The sequence below is a fragment of the Stegastes partitus genome, unplaced genomic scaffold (genome assembly GCF_000690725.1).
Source record: "Stegastes partitus isolate 25-593 unplaced genomic scaffold, Stegastes_partitus-1.0.2 Scaffold1173, whole genome shotgun sequence".
In the NCBI taxonomy this organism is placed as follows: domain Eukaryota; kingdom Metazoa; phylum Chordata; class Actinopteri; family Pomacentridae; genus Stegastes; species Stegastes partitus.
Genome location: NW_007578904.1, coordinates 54054 through 68304, shown reverse-complemented (window position 1 = coordinate 68304; position 14251 = coordinate 54054). Strand labels below are relative to the sequence as shown.

General features: G+C 39.0%; 1 protein-coding gene across 2 annotated transcripts in view; it reads left to right on the top strand.

Moving 5' to 3' along the window:
- Positions 1 to 14251, top strand: part of LOC103368562 (contactin-4-like) — a 173632-nt gene that overhangs the window by 109072 nt on the left and 50309 nt on the right. For both annotated transcript variants that reach the window (XM_008296971.1, XM_008296970.1), the window contains exons 6-8: positions 6666 to 6869; positions 10599 to 10701; positions 11651 to 11835. In XM_008296971.1, coding sequence (XP_008295193.1) covers positions 6666 to 6869; positions 10599 to 10701; positions 11651 to 11835 — 492 coding nt within the window. The remainder of the gene's footprint in view (positions 1 to 6665; positions 6870 to 10598; positions 10702 to 11650; positions 11836 to 14251) is intronic.

Sequence of the window (14251 nt, the reverse complement as noted above, 5' to 3'; positions counted from 1 at the left end):
GTTGTGTAGAAATTAATCACATTACAGGAAACAAAAAAAAAAAAAAACACGACTGTTTTTTTTTCCAGTCGCTGGTTACGTCATTGACTGTAACAGCAGTTATTTATTGCTCTACTTTTCCACGAGTTTGTTCAGATGTCATCGGCTGCATTTTGTTTATCTATCTCAAATGAACTGTTAGCATAAGAGGCAGCGCATATAATAATAATTTTTTTTTTTTGCTTGCTGACTTTGGGGATATTTACAAGCCCGTATGGCGAGCTGCACCAAGATGTGTGGACTTGAGTTGAACTGTAGCTTTGAGTGGCGGCGTCCATCATTCTTATGTTTAATTAATACTTTTTTTTTTTCTTCCCGATTTGACACTTAAGGGCCGGTTTGCTCACACAGAAGTACTTCTGGCACTTTCTCTCTGTTCCAAAATGTTGTTGTTGTTGTTACTCGGAGTATTTACCAGGGAGGGATGGGTTCACCTGAAATAGCCTCAAGTTCCATTATGGGAAGTGTAGCATGTAGCATTTTTAGCGACTGACCCATATTTTTGCTAAAACGCTGCATCAATTTTGATGTTTTTTGTTTGTTTGTTTTTTTGTAGCTGTTTCTTGCACATCCACCAAATCGCTGTTGTTGTTGCTGGTTTTTATTGTTTGTGTCGTGGAGTAGCTAACAGATATACTAAGAAGCGTTGCCATTAGCTGTTTGCTAACTTGCTACATGGCTACTGAAGTGTAATCATTAAACTAAATCAGTTACTTTTCTCTACGGCTTCATCCATAAAGTCCAGTTTCATTCAAATCTCTTATGATAGTCACTAAAAGATTACTAAAGAACATTCAGGGTTGTGAAATTGTTTTCATTTTTAGACATGATTATGATATTTATTATTGTTTTGTTGCTATAAATAACCTATAAGCAGAGTTTTCTACTGAATTTAGTGATTTTTCTTTTAATGTGTGGGTACGTAAACTGTAAAAACAACAACAAGTAAGAACGTGGAGTATTCCATTAAAAATAAAAATCACTAATATTGCTATTATTCTATCCTGGCAGTGTTTTAAAGAAGAATTAGATTCTCTTCTCTTCATTAAACTACTTGTAATAAAGCGCCATATCCGCTGAGATACAGATGTGTGTCCATCCACAGGTGCCCCGACTTGATTGAGTCGTTTCCTTTTCGGGCTGTCATAAAGGATGATAGACCTTTACGGGATTACTGCCCACCTTCCTTGTCTTCGAGCTCCGTCCTTCGGTTATCACAAATCTGTCTGGGCGTGATCTCGGCTGTGCAAAGAGAAGGGCATGTTTGACTTGCACGTCTTGTTCCGTCTTTGAATATTCATTTAGGCCCGTCCTTTGAAGCTGCTCCTGGGTCTCCTTCCGTGAGTAAAGCAGCTTTATTCCTTGTGACTCCTGCAAAGTGTTCTTTAACCCAGGAGGGAACCACAAAGACCTCCTCTGGGACTTGTGCAGACCTCTATGCTTTGGATGTAACAATTACCTTTTTTTTTGTGACAGAATAAAAGTAGATTGATGTCTTACAAACATCATGATTATTGTTTATTTCCAGCTTTAAACAACCTTCAATTTTCAGACTGTGGTCTTAAAACAACTTGTGCTCGTGTGCAAAAGGCTTTGCTACTACGATGGCAGTGATTGTTATGCTGCGGGGCAGCTGGATTTCTTCAATTTGTTTTGGAGACGTCCTGTTTTTATACCAAGGGAGCATTGTGTAACCCATAAAATCAATGTCCTGGATGATTTCGTGAAGACCATTCGGCCAGCTGTGTGAGGCATCTCATTATGTTTTCTCGCTCTCTGCGGTATTCTGCAGCTCATGTTGTGCCATGTAGTCATGTGGGTTTTAAACACAGAACGAGAGCAGGTGCAGATAGATCCAAAAGCACTGGAGAGGAAACAAACACAAACAACATGCCTTATCCTGCCTTGAAGTGTCCCTCATCCCTATGGATCTCTGCTGTGCCATCATTCTGTGTTCGGCTCCGCGCTTAAACAGCAGCCAAAGCCTGAGCCCCGGCACCGAATGCTGCTGATCGGTACAGTTCCTGCCCCCTCTCAGCCAGCGGGAGGACGGGGGATCCTGGTGTGATAAATGGCCACGCAGCTAGGGAGATGAACGGAAAGGGTTCCTCCAAGACTGTTTTGTATAATTGCTAGCCTCCTAACAAGTGGTAGGGTTTGATTAAGCTCAGCGGGAAAGTAGCGTCCCTGTCAGTTAGACCCAATGCAGAAGCAGCGGATTATGTCATAACATTCAGATTTGATGAGTAGATGAAGTGAGGAGTAAATATATAAGAAAGAAATCTGACCCGTAGAGAACTATTACTCATATCTGTTTTATTCAACGCGGATGAATTTTATAAAAATAATATGCAGCAAGCACTGAGTATTTCCCAGATATGAAGCACGCGTCATGTTCATTTCATGAAATCGTTGGGCGACCATGTCGTATAACGAGGTTAGATTTCATTCTGGATGCCACGGCGGCGCTCGTTTTCTCATCATTTTTGAATTGCATGTCTGATTTCCCTATAAAAGTCACATTAGAGATAATTCCAGTGGCTGAAATGTGGCGCTGATTCTGATGAAAGCGACCGCGATGTGCATTTTGTCTTTTGTTTTGTAGAGACCCTTGTTGTTCCCATTTATCTGCCAAGCATTTGTCTCAATTTAAACACGGCCGCACACTGAATTGGATTATTGACCAGGTTAATGGAGTCCCATAATTACTTAATTTAATCCACTGTAACAGTGAGTCATTAGTTATTATTACATCGTAATTACATGATTATCATAATTTTATTAAATCCTTAATACTTGTCGAGGCCGTTGCTTTTTGTAATTACTTTTCTTTCTTTAAAGCATCTCATGATGTCAAATCCGAAGCCTAATGAACCAGATAACTGCGTAAACTGAAGTCTTCTGTCTTGATCTGGCTTCTTACCAAGCGCGTTAATTACCATTAAAATGAGCTGAGTTCGCTTCACTTTCACACCTTTTCAGAAGCCATTCATAAAGAAAAAGAAGAAGAAAAAGAAGAGTCCCGATGGCTTAACATGTCTGGCTTGTGATGCTGTTTAAACTGTAGGGGTTTCAGTGTGTAAATACATTGATCTATGACCTCAAAATGTGTGTTTTGCTCATTTTTTTTAAAAAGCTGCTGCACGATCATGTGATATTACAAAAAATACTGCTATTCAGCCTCTAACAAAGTTTATTATTACAGCAGTCTGACAGGTACTTACCGATATAAGGGACAGTAATGATGGCTCTCTGATGAATGGTGCGGTGAAAACTGTTTTGCATTGTAAACATAAAAAAAACTGTCAAATACACAATTAAATCAAATAGGAATAATGACTTTGGCTTTAAATTAGTTCCACTTCTTTTTTTTTAATCCAATGCTATTGATCTCAGGAGCATCAGGTTGCCAAGTAAACTTATGATGTGCAGTTTAAAGAGACTAATCATAGAATTCTAAGGTACAAATCAGAATTTCTATGAGTCATTTCGTCCTTATGTATGCGTAACTGTTTCTCTGACTAAAGTAAAGTGATGCTTCACTTGGAGGCTTTATTACTCTTCAATGAGGTTGCCATTGGTTTCTGTACAGGACTAAGACAGGACAGTGGTTGATTCTCAAATGAATAAAAAAAAATAACGCATTTCAAGATTATGAAAATACATGAATGTGAAGCTAAATATGTCCCATTTGTTGCAATAAAGATTTTTAACTTGTCAAGCTGTGACTGTTCTTTACACCAAATAAGCATAGCAAGACAGCAAAAATATTCATAAATAATTAAAAGAGGAAGCACATATTTCTCCTACATCCCCTCCTAGAGCGGACCAACCTGCCTCTAAAACCTTTTTTTCTCCTCACAGTAGACATCTGCACTTGTTGCATGTCAGATCACATTTATTAATTAATAATGCAGCCCATGTAGGTGTTCCAGGTGCAGGACCCTGTGTCATGACTGCCAGCTCACATGGACGCCTAAGTGGAGCGGAGTCATCGTTACTGTTATTACATTTACAGTCTGTAGTATTGCAGCAGAACTGATCATTTCAGACGTGTTTCTGGAGGGACCTTTGTTGTTAACGCACAGTGCCGTATACATTTGATTGGCTGTGTCCGAAATCCCTATGCCCTACATAGTGCACAATATAGGATGGACGCCATTTTGTAGGGGTGTCCGAATGTTAAGTTACAAATGATGCACCCTATATAGTGCACTCAAGATATCCCACAATGCACCTTGAAAAGTAGTGTACAGCCCATGGTCCCTAACCGAGAGATATGAACAATCATGCATTGTGTGGAAGGAGAATGGCAGACAGACGGGAGCGCAAAAATATTTTAATGGAAGCAGAGTCATATTTTTTTAGGGTTTTTAAAAAATATATTTTCATTTATTACTTTTGGAAAATACGCAGGTAGATGGATTTATCACAGAAATGCCAGTCGGCTCACTACAATAGCCGGCGTCAATCTGATACGTCTTAAGTGAGCGACAGCAGTGACGTATTTAACAGCGCCGAGACTTGCGTAGTGTCCTAAATGTTACTTTGCTGAACAGCTCCCTATGTAGTGATCACTACATAGGGAGTAGGGAGAAGGGCATAGGGAGTGATTTCAGACACAGCCATTGTTCTTTCTTAGGAAATCAGTCACTACCCGCTTATATAGTGTGTTTGCCATTTTGTAGTCCTGTCTGAATATTAAGTTGCAATATTACACCCTATATGGTGCATTTAAAGTATCCCACAATGAAAAGTAGTGTACAGCTGATGGTCACTAACCAAGAAACAAGAGAGCCAGTTGAGGACTTGTGGCATTTCCACAGATTTATTTTATATTTTCTATGTAAAGCATCTTTTCTATGTGTGTCGCTTGTCAGAAATTACAATAGACGTGAGAGTTATGGCTTGAAAATATTAAAATTGAGAATAATCATTTGTGTTAATATATTTAATGGCAGCAGAGTCTTGTAAAGTTATTTTTACTCATTCATTTTGGAAAATCCACTTAGTATAATATGAATTTATTACAGAAATGCCGGTTGGTTCGCTACCACCACCGGCATCGATCTGATAGAATTGAATTGAGCGACAGCAGTAATTAATGGAGACTCAAGTCCGAAAGTGGTACTTTTGCAAAGGAGCTCCCTACAAAGTTCACTATATAGTAGCCTTAGTGTCTTATGTGGCCTTTATTAAGGCCTTAGTTTAGCTATAAAAGATGTGTTTATGTTATTTGCATTAGCATTGTGCTACTACTGGTAGCAACAAGTAGCCTACTGTCTCAGTGTTTAAAATGTGGAAGCTTCTAGAAGACATGAAGCACGAAGAAAACATGGAGGCCAAACCACAACATAATGCTACCTGTTAGCTGCTAGCCCAAGTTGGTCTGAACAATCAATCGAAATGTGACCAAGAGAAATATCCCTGCTATGTTTTAATAAAGGCAAAATGTGTCACAACATAGCATTTTTAATGAACCATAATGGTGCTTATAAATCATTTTCTCCGGACATTAAGGGAACATGTTTATTTGATCCAGACCGCAGCATTTGTGTCAGTGGAATTAGCATATTAGCAGTTAGTGCTATTAGCATCCACTGGAGGAGGGTGACTTTTTCAGTTGGCCTCTGTATTTTTTTTATTTTTTTTGTGTTTCATGTTGTTGTTGTGGCCAGAACTAGCTTAGCATCCATCAGCAGCAGAGCTTCTCCATGCTGTGTTATAACCCTCATCCTTAAGGAGTCGGGAATTATTGTCAAAAACTGTTATTGTGAAGCTAACTCAACAATCCCCAGGCTAATTTAACCACCTTGAAGAAGAAAAACACGTCCATCCGTTCACTAAGTGATTAAAAAAGATTTCAGTTTACCAGCCTGGCTGCCGGCAGGCTTGATTTGACAACAGAGGAACCTGGCAAATGGGATTAAAAGTTGTTTTTCATCATTCAGTAGATAGTTGTTTTTTTGATTTTTTCTTTTCAACCAGTTTAAAGTGTCTTTGAGGATTCAAGAGATACCTTAAGAACAACAGGAAGTCTTTTCAAAGAACCACATTGTGAATTTAGCTACTTAATTAGCTGTGTGACCTAAAACTATGCTAATTCTTGAGGACCACAAACTGGGGGTTTTAGCTTGCTAGCATGTAGCATGACTAAGCTGATAACAATGTCGATACAAATGTGCTCAATTTATGTATATTTCATGTTATCTGAGGAAAAACAGTCAAGCTTATAGAGGTTTGTGTGTCTTACTATGGAGTCTTAAGTGCTTTTTGTACAAATAATTATAATTCTCTGTTGTTGGTGGTCTCATGAAGTGTAATTAGTTATGAAAACACACACCCCAGTGTCTCTTTAATCCCTACTTACACATGCAGACCTCATCCACATGAAAAATGGCCATTTGAAGTGAGTCCAGATAATTACGTTTGTTTGTAACCTCCCACAGATCCTGTCATCAATTTTCACCTTAGCGTGATAGAACTTAGTCACCGTTTTCGCCACCCAGAGGTGGTCTAAATCTTATTACGCAGCACCATCGCAACCAAAATATCTTCTCTCCCTTCATCTGCTTTCATTACCCTCATGCATTTAAATTAAGAGCTCTCTTTTTTTTCATCCACAGATCTGATATTCTCCTGGATCTTCAACGAGTACCCGACGTTTGTGAAGCAGGACACTCGCCGCTTCATCTCGCAGGAGACGGGCAATCTGTACGTGGCCAAAGTGGAGCCCTCGGATGTTGGCAACTACACCTGTGTGGTGACCAACACCGTGACCAAGACCCGCGTCCAGGGTCCGCCCACCCCTCTGGTGCTCCGCAGCGACGGTCAGTTTATTGTGCAAACCGAAGCGCATGCAAAACATTAATAATCACAAAGATTTCTGGCTTCAGCTTTATGGAGGAGTGAAGTCATCTTTATTGCAAAGCCGACAAATGATAACGAATCATGCTGGTGGAAGAAATAAGGTGCAAAATTGTTGCTATTTACAATAAAAAAGGGGGTGTTAAAAAGTCTAAGCACAGTGTGACGTTAGAAGTCTCATAAACAATGCGAGGCTGTATCTGTGGGTATATATTTTGATATGTACGTGATATTTTTTAGGTGGTGCTCTAAAAACAGCATTACCAACTTGAACCCACGTGATAATGAAACACCTCACGCTTCACAAAAACACTTTTTTATTAAATATGTTCTGTTCCTATTTTTATTACATCTTTCATTACATATTTAGATAGTCTGTTTTCACTCGTACAACTCTGTATTATTTCAATATAAATGCAGCCGAAATCTTTTGGTAGATTTAATACAGCGCGGCGGAGAATTTGCACAGATCCCAGCACGATAACGACAGGAGCAGTCCAAACTGGCTCAGTGTGGGTGCCTTAATATAGGACAAGCATCTTTTTTTTTTAAAAGAATACAAATGAAATTCAAAGGTTAATTATCTCTTTCTTCGCTAATTTCAGCATGTCCTTTAACATGTGGATCTGATGCTTTAGGCTGGCCTTATCAAGGCACTCCAGAAGAAAGGTCATTGTCAGCAAGTAATCTAATTGTACGCTTCCATCCCAGAAGCCTGCTCTTTACCATGTTTAAAGTAATGCAGGGAAATATGAAACTAAATATAATTTTCACTAGAAATCTCTCTTATGGCATTTATGTCATTTATTATAGCTGGTCTGATGCAATTAAATACCCCTCTGAGAATAAGTATTATCTCTTGTGTAGCTGCTTTTATGGGCCTTGATATTGGATCTGTAATGTATCTGATGTCAGAGTTATATTATTATTGTTATTATTACTAACAACAAGCATGAGTTATTATAACTCACAACAATGCTTCCAATGTTTTCATCAGTATTTGATGCTGCTTCCTACATTTTAAAGCATCCCTCATGTACATCATTCACAGGAAGGTTTGAAGTTGTTGATAAAAGTAAGTTTAAACTAATGAGGACACATCATTTTTAACTGATTATAGCTGCAGTGCTTTAGTGTTCAGATCCATAACTTACATAAGCATAGACACGATACACAACATACAATCCTTTTTTCCCTACAGACCAAAATATGCACAATGCAGTTGCACTTCCTGGTTACATACTGACCAACGCATGTACTGATAAATCTTTGACAATATCAGCCGACACCTGTTCTGATATTATCTTATCACTTTAGCCTCTTTATTGGTTGGTTAAATTACAGCTATGCTTTTTTTAAAAATCCTGCATCATATGTTGTTTTGAGGGTTAAAAAAAAAACAACGCACAAATTCACACAGATTACCGTAAATTCCAGACTATTGAGGCACCTGAATATAAACTGTACCCACTAACTATAAAAAGAAAACAAGTTTTGTACATATACAGGCCGCACATGTCTATAAGCTGCAGGTGTCCACGTTGTAACATGAGATATTTACACAAAAAGATTTTTTAAACTTTTAATTAAATATGCACCGGTAACATACACAAATAATTACCATAAATGCTTTTTTCCAAACAGTGCCTGTAACACGGCTGGTTGTGTTGGAACTGAACAGCCTCAGAATTACTTGGTCGCACACTTCCTCACTCTCTCTTTTGTTGTCACAAATTCGTAAAAATTCATAAATTAGCCACGTCATCATTTAAGCCGCAGTGTTCAAAGTGTGTGAAAAAAGTAGCGGCTTATATTCCAGAACTTACGGTACACAGAAATATGCAAACACGAACAGCGTTTTGGGGAATTCAACTGTAATAAATTGTGAGCACAGGGGGCAGGAGAGAAGTAAACATAGAGTTTGCAAATGCACAGATTATCATAACAATGATGGGACAAAAATGGGCAAAGACAAGCCAAAATGCGGGCAAAGAGCATTTACTAAACAATAAAGAATGCGGAGTGTGTTAATCAGAGTCACCAGTGGTGTAAGTGTAAATGCATGGTGGTAGCGTGGAGGGAGGTGCAGCACCTCATTGACCTGAACATTAACTGAAGAATGGGAAACACCCCCGACGTGCCCAAAGCAGTCTACTGGGCAGGACCGCCGCAAGATGAATAATAAAAATGTCTTGCAGGCACTTTTTTTTTTGTGCTTAGATGCTGCTTATAAATGATAAATAGGTGGGCTGAAATAAAGTGTTGCAATCTGTTATTGGCAGTAGTAATGTATGTGTTTGCTGGGACGAAGGTTTTGCAGAACATCCCAGTGATTGTTCTCATAATCATTGCGTTTCACCTAAACGTGCTTGTGTGAAGGTGGAATTAGTAAAATAAAAAAAAACTTTATTGCACTTTATAGAATGTCATCCTTTAAATTAAAGCATAATCATCTGATATTGGTTCACTAGTGATGCCAAAAAGAAAGCAGCTAAACCCTTTTGGCTCCAGAGCATTTCCCTTCCCCTTGCTTCTGCCCCCTTTCTGTTTTCATTATACGTTCGTTTCGCAGCAGGAGCAGCAGATAAACGTCAGCCCTACCTCATCGTCACAGCGGGGGGGGGAAGGGAGGGTTTGGGTAAGAGGGTGCAGGTGGACACATTAAACAGGTGTCCCCTTACAAAAGGTTATGGTATAAGACAATTACCTGTCCACTTCCACCTGTCTGCTTTTACATGGGCGATAGCGTTGTGGTTACATTGCAGCATGAGACAGTTGTGATAAGGATCTGAATTAGCTTTCACAGTCACTCGGGGAGCCATCCTGATAACACATGCCTCACCAAATCAACGTGATGAAATTGGCCTGTTTCCTCCATCTCTAGAGCTATTTGTGCAACACAGCCCAGAATTACAGCAATAGGAGGAGGGCGGGGGGGGGAACCTATTGTTGCACTCGTGGATGAGAATGGCTTAAAATACCACATCGTACAAGCCAGGCCGGGAGGAATGACACCCAATTACAAACTCATTGATATCATTTACCTCAGCGTCAATTAAAGGTTTTGTTTAGACACTCCAGTTTTGATTCATGAATAAGTCTGTGTACCAAATCCAGAACACCACAACATCTGCATTCCTGTCTTCTCCTTTATCTGGAGATTTTTTTTTTAGCATGCACAGCAGCAATATTATAATCCACCAGAGCTGCTTCACCGACAGTGAATGGGATGTTTTGTAGACACAGTGGCAGTACCCAGGAGGATTTTATGGGCCCATTTTCTGGTTCATAGCTGTTAGCACTACAACAAGATGAAACTCATCTGGATGTAAAAGCTCAAACCGTCTATGAATTCTCAAAAATTGTTTTTTTTTTTTTTCCTCCCATTGAACATCAGCGTGTCGCATGTCCGCTGGAGAGCTGTGTTTTGGCTTCTGTTTCTCATTATTTTCAATGGGAGAGCATTCTGTGACAGCGCTGAGAGCAGAGCGCCTTTCTGCTGCTCAGATCGCATAGCGTTGGAAGTGAGGAGGGGGGGAAAAAAAAGCGTTTCAGCTTATAGTAAAAAGATTTTCAGTAGTTGGGTGGCAACAGAAGAAACCACAATTAGTTTTTTTGCCTGAGTTGGTTGACTTGAGTGTGAAGAAGAAAAGTGTTTTTTGCACTTCCATGTATTTTTATTTCTCTTTCAGGTGTTATGGGTGAATATGAGCCAAAGATTGAAGTTCAGTTTCCAGAGGTTGTTCATGTTGCCAAAGGATCCACTGTAAAGCTGGAATGCTTCGCTCTGGGAAAGTAAGCCCACTCTTAAGTACAGGCTCGCTAGCGTTTAAAAGAAAAAAAATGTTTCTCGAAAAGGCCTGGCATTTTTTTTTTTTCATGTATTTCACCACTTTGCTGCAATCCTCATGAGTTTCAAGCCAGGCTGCACATCTGAGAAATTAGAAGGCACATGTGGTGTAAGAATCTTCAGTTAAAATATCAGGTTTTGTGTAACACAGTGTACCAAAGCTCAAAGTACAGGACGAGCTAAAACGCCTTGAGTTAGAGCGGCCAACGGTTGCGCTCGACTCTGTGGAGACTGCGAGTTTATTTTAGCAGCTTCACCTTCGCGGAGAGTGAAACCGCCTTTAAACTATGCATCAGAATCAGTTTTGTTTCTGCTCTCTCAGCGCGATTAAACACAGTTTCGTAGAGGGTTCAGGCAAGTAGATGGAAAAATTACAAATAAAATAAATATTTTGATTTCTACAGATAGAGGTTCATGTACACGTGCAGTAGATAATGTGTGTAATATTCCATATATTCTCTATTAATATTATGGTGGAGTAGCAAGTAGCAAGGGAATAGGTAAATCCATGGGGTTATATATTTACATTTGAGCATCAGTCTAAATAATCTGCTCTTATGTTGAGTATCAGCGATTTTAATAGCATGATTTTAGGTTATTTTAGTGCAATATCCACCACTCTTGCATATTAAATTCAAATATGTAAGGAACTGTGACTCAGTATTAGGTTTCATAGACACAGATAAGCAAGTTTAAGCTTTTTTAAAATAGGTTTAAAAAAAAAAGAGGCACATTTTGGTAACTCTATAGATGATGATTTACTTTTATTTCAACCACTGCCAAAAATCAATAAAAATGATTTCAAGATTAGTTAGCTCAGATAGATTTTTGAACACATTCTTCTTTTTGACTTTCTGAACTTCTTTATGTCTCGTTTTTTTTTTTCTTTTCCAGCCCAGCACCTTCTATAAGCTGGAGGAGAGTGGACGGCGTACCCTTCCCCAGGAAAGTGGACATGAGAAAAGCCAGCGGCGTTCTGGAAATCCCTTATTTCCAGCAGGAGGACGCCGGCACGTATGAGTGTGTGGCCGAAAACTCCAGGGGAATGAACACAGTGAAGGGAAAGCTCTCTTTCTACGGTAGGTGATCCTGTCATGCATGAATATTTGACCATCGTGCGCCATATCTGTCAGAGCCGCTCAGACTGAGAGGCAGCTAAAGCAGACACAACTGTTCTTCCAAAGCAGTCAGCAGCGATCAGCAGCAGCAGCAGCAGCAGCTCGTGTGGCATACATGAGGAGGCAGGCTCGTTTTAACAGCACATCAGAATGATTAAAGGCTGTCAGCCATGATGCCTCTAATATTTTGATCCAGATTAAAGGAGTGATGCGGATGAGGCTGAGCCCTTGGATACGACCTTGTTGGTGAGCCTTGTATTGGGTTCCACCAGATGGCATCATGATTGACATCCAACTTGACTGGAGATCAAAGCCGTTAAATGTGCTATACATAGACCAGTGGCACATATGTCAGGGACATAATCTGCACCGCAGCATCTGGATCAACAGGAAGGGGGTTAGGAGATTCCCCTCATTGTTGCACCTACTGGGTTTAAATACCACAAGTTATGATGACTACAAATTCCAAAAATTAAACATCCACCTTATTAACTGCTTTCTGCTCCTCCAGTATGAGTTGTTGTCACGTTTAATGTCTGTTTATTTTAAAATAAACTCCTGCTTTTCCACCAAAATGATACACATGTTAATATCTGTATCCATATTTCACATTTTTATGTGTATGAAATATTGCTGATTATTAAAATGACAGCACTTTAGCATAAAGGATTTGTATTTTTACTATTTTACTCATCTTTTTCACAAAATTTAGGTCCAAAAATATTTGTCTAATTTCTATTTCTGTGAGTTTAATCATGCTTATAATTTCTTGGTCACTTTCTGTTAGCTAATCTGGTCTCATTAAGGTTCCAGCTTGTGTTTTATTTTAATTATTTTTATTTTTTTGCTCATTCCATAGTTGTTTATAGTCGTATTTTCCCTGAAATTCCCACATACTTGCTTTTCCCTGCAAAAAAAGAAACCTGAAATGATATAATAATCAGTATTTCAGGTATATTTGATTATAAAGAAGTACAAAAAGTTGAGATTTTGTTCTATTCTAACACTGTAGGTGGTATAATATATACCACACTGCATATTAAACACTTTATTATGTATTTTAAACAGGAGAGCAATTTGTCTTTTCAGCTGGTTATAAATTGGTATCTTCAGTATTTACATTTATTCTGTATTTACTGCGGAACAACACAATAAAATGACTGATATGTTGTAAATACGTTTGGAACCGGGACACAGACAAAGTGTGTGAAGCTGGAAATTATGTTTTTCTTTAAGCTGAACTTTCTTTAGTGAAGCCTGAGACTCATAATTTCTAAAACTGAAACTCAAGGAGAGTAATACGAGAAGAGGAAGTTAATATTTTGAATCCTAATTTTCAAACCATTTGAATAAGCAAACCTCTCTCATCCTTAAAGCCTGACAAACCAGCCGGGTGACTCCAATTAGTAACACGCTCGTTAATAAATGGATAAAACATTGGCTTTACATTTTAAACGTTTGATAATATCATGACTGGAGCGTTTCTTCTCTGTTCAGGTGTTAACTCCTGCTTTGAACAATCTATGGATTTTTTCCTCCCACCTCCAACAGCTCTCTTGTTTTCTCCCGTCTTGTTTCCTCCCCTTCAAGTCACGCTGTGTCAGCTGTCAGAAATAACTCATTTGGGGCATTAAACAATTTGCTATTATTTACAGCAGCCCTGGAAGCTCTTTGCCTCATTCGCTGTTAACAGCCCAGGAGCACACCGTGATCCACCGAGGCTTGATTTGTCCTTTTGAGCCGCCGCCTCTCATTTTTGATGTCTTTTGTGAGCCTCTCCCTCTCTCTCTCTCTCTCTCTCTCTCTCTCTCCCGCTGTCTGCAGCCAGGTGATAAAAATCAGTAATCTTATTTTGAACTCCCTTTGAATTAAGCCTTTGAGACATTCGTCAGCTGTGTAAGCCAATGGGGGGATCGATAAGGGTATCTCTTGTACATCCAAGCCAGCTACAGTGAAAGGAGAGCGGGGTTTTGTGTCAGACGGGACGAGATGAAGGCGTTGCTCTGTGGTGGCGATGTGGTCGTTGTTAAATCATTGTCGCAGTTTTGAAACCATTTTTAATGTGCCAGGAAACAAAAACTTGTATTTGTCTTAGTGGAGCTACATTCAGATTTGCATGAGTGTTTTTTTCACTACTTTATCCTGTTTTGATGTAGTTTAATGAATATATTCATAAATGCATTAACCAAATTTGTATTTTTCACAAAATTTAGGTCCAAAAATATTTGTCTAATTTCTATTTCTGTGAGTTTAATCATGCTTATAATTTCTTGGTCACTTTCTGTGAGCTAATCTGGTCTCATTAAGGGTCCAGCTTGTGTTTTATTTTAATTATTTTTATTTTTTTGCTCATTCCATAGTTGTTTATAGTCGTATT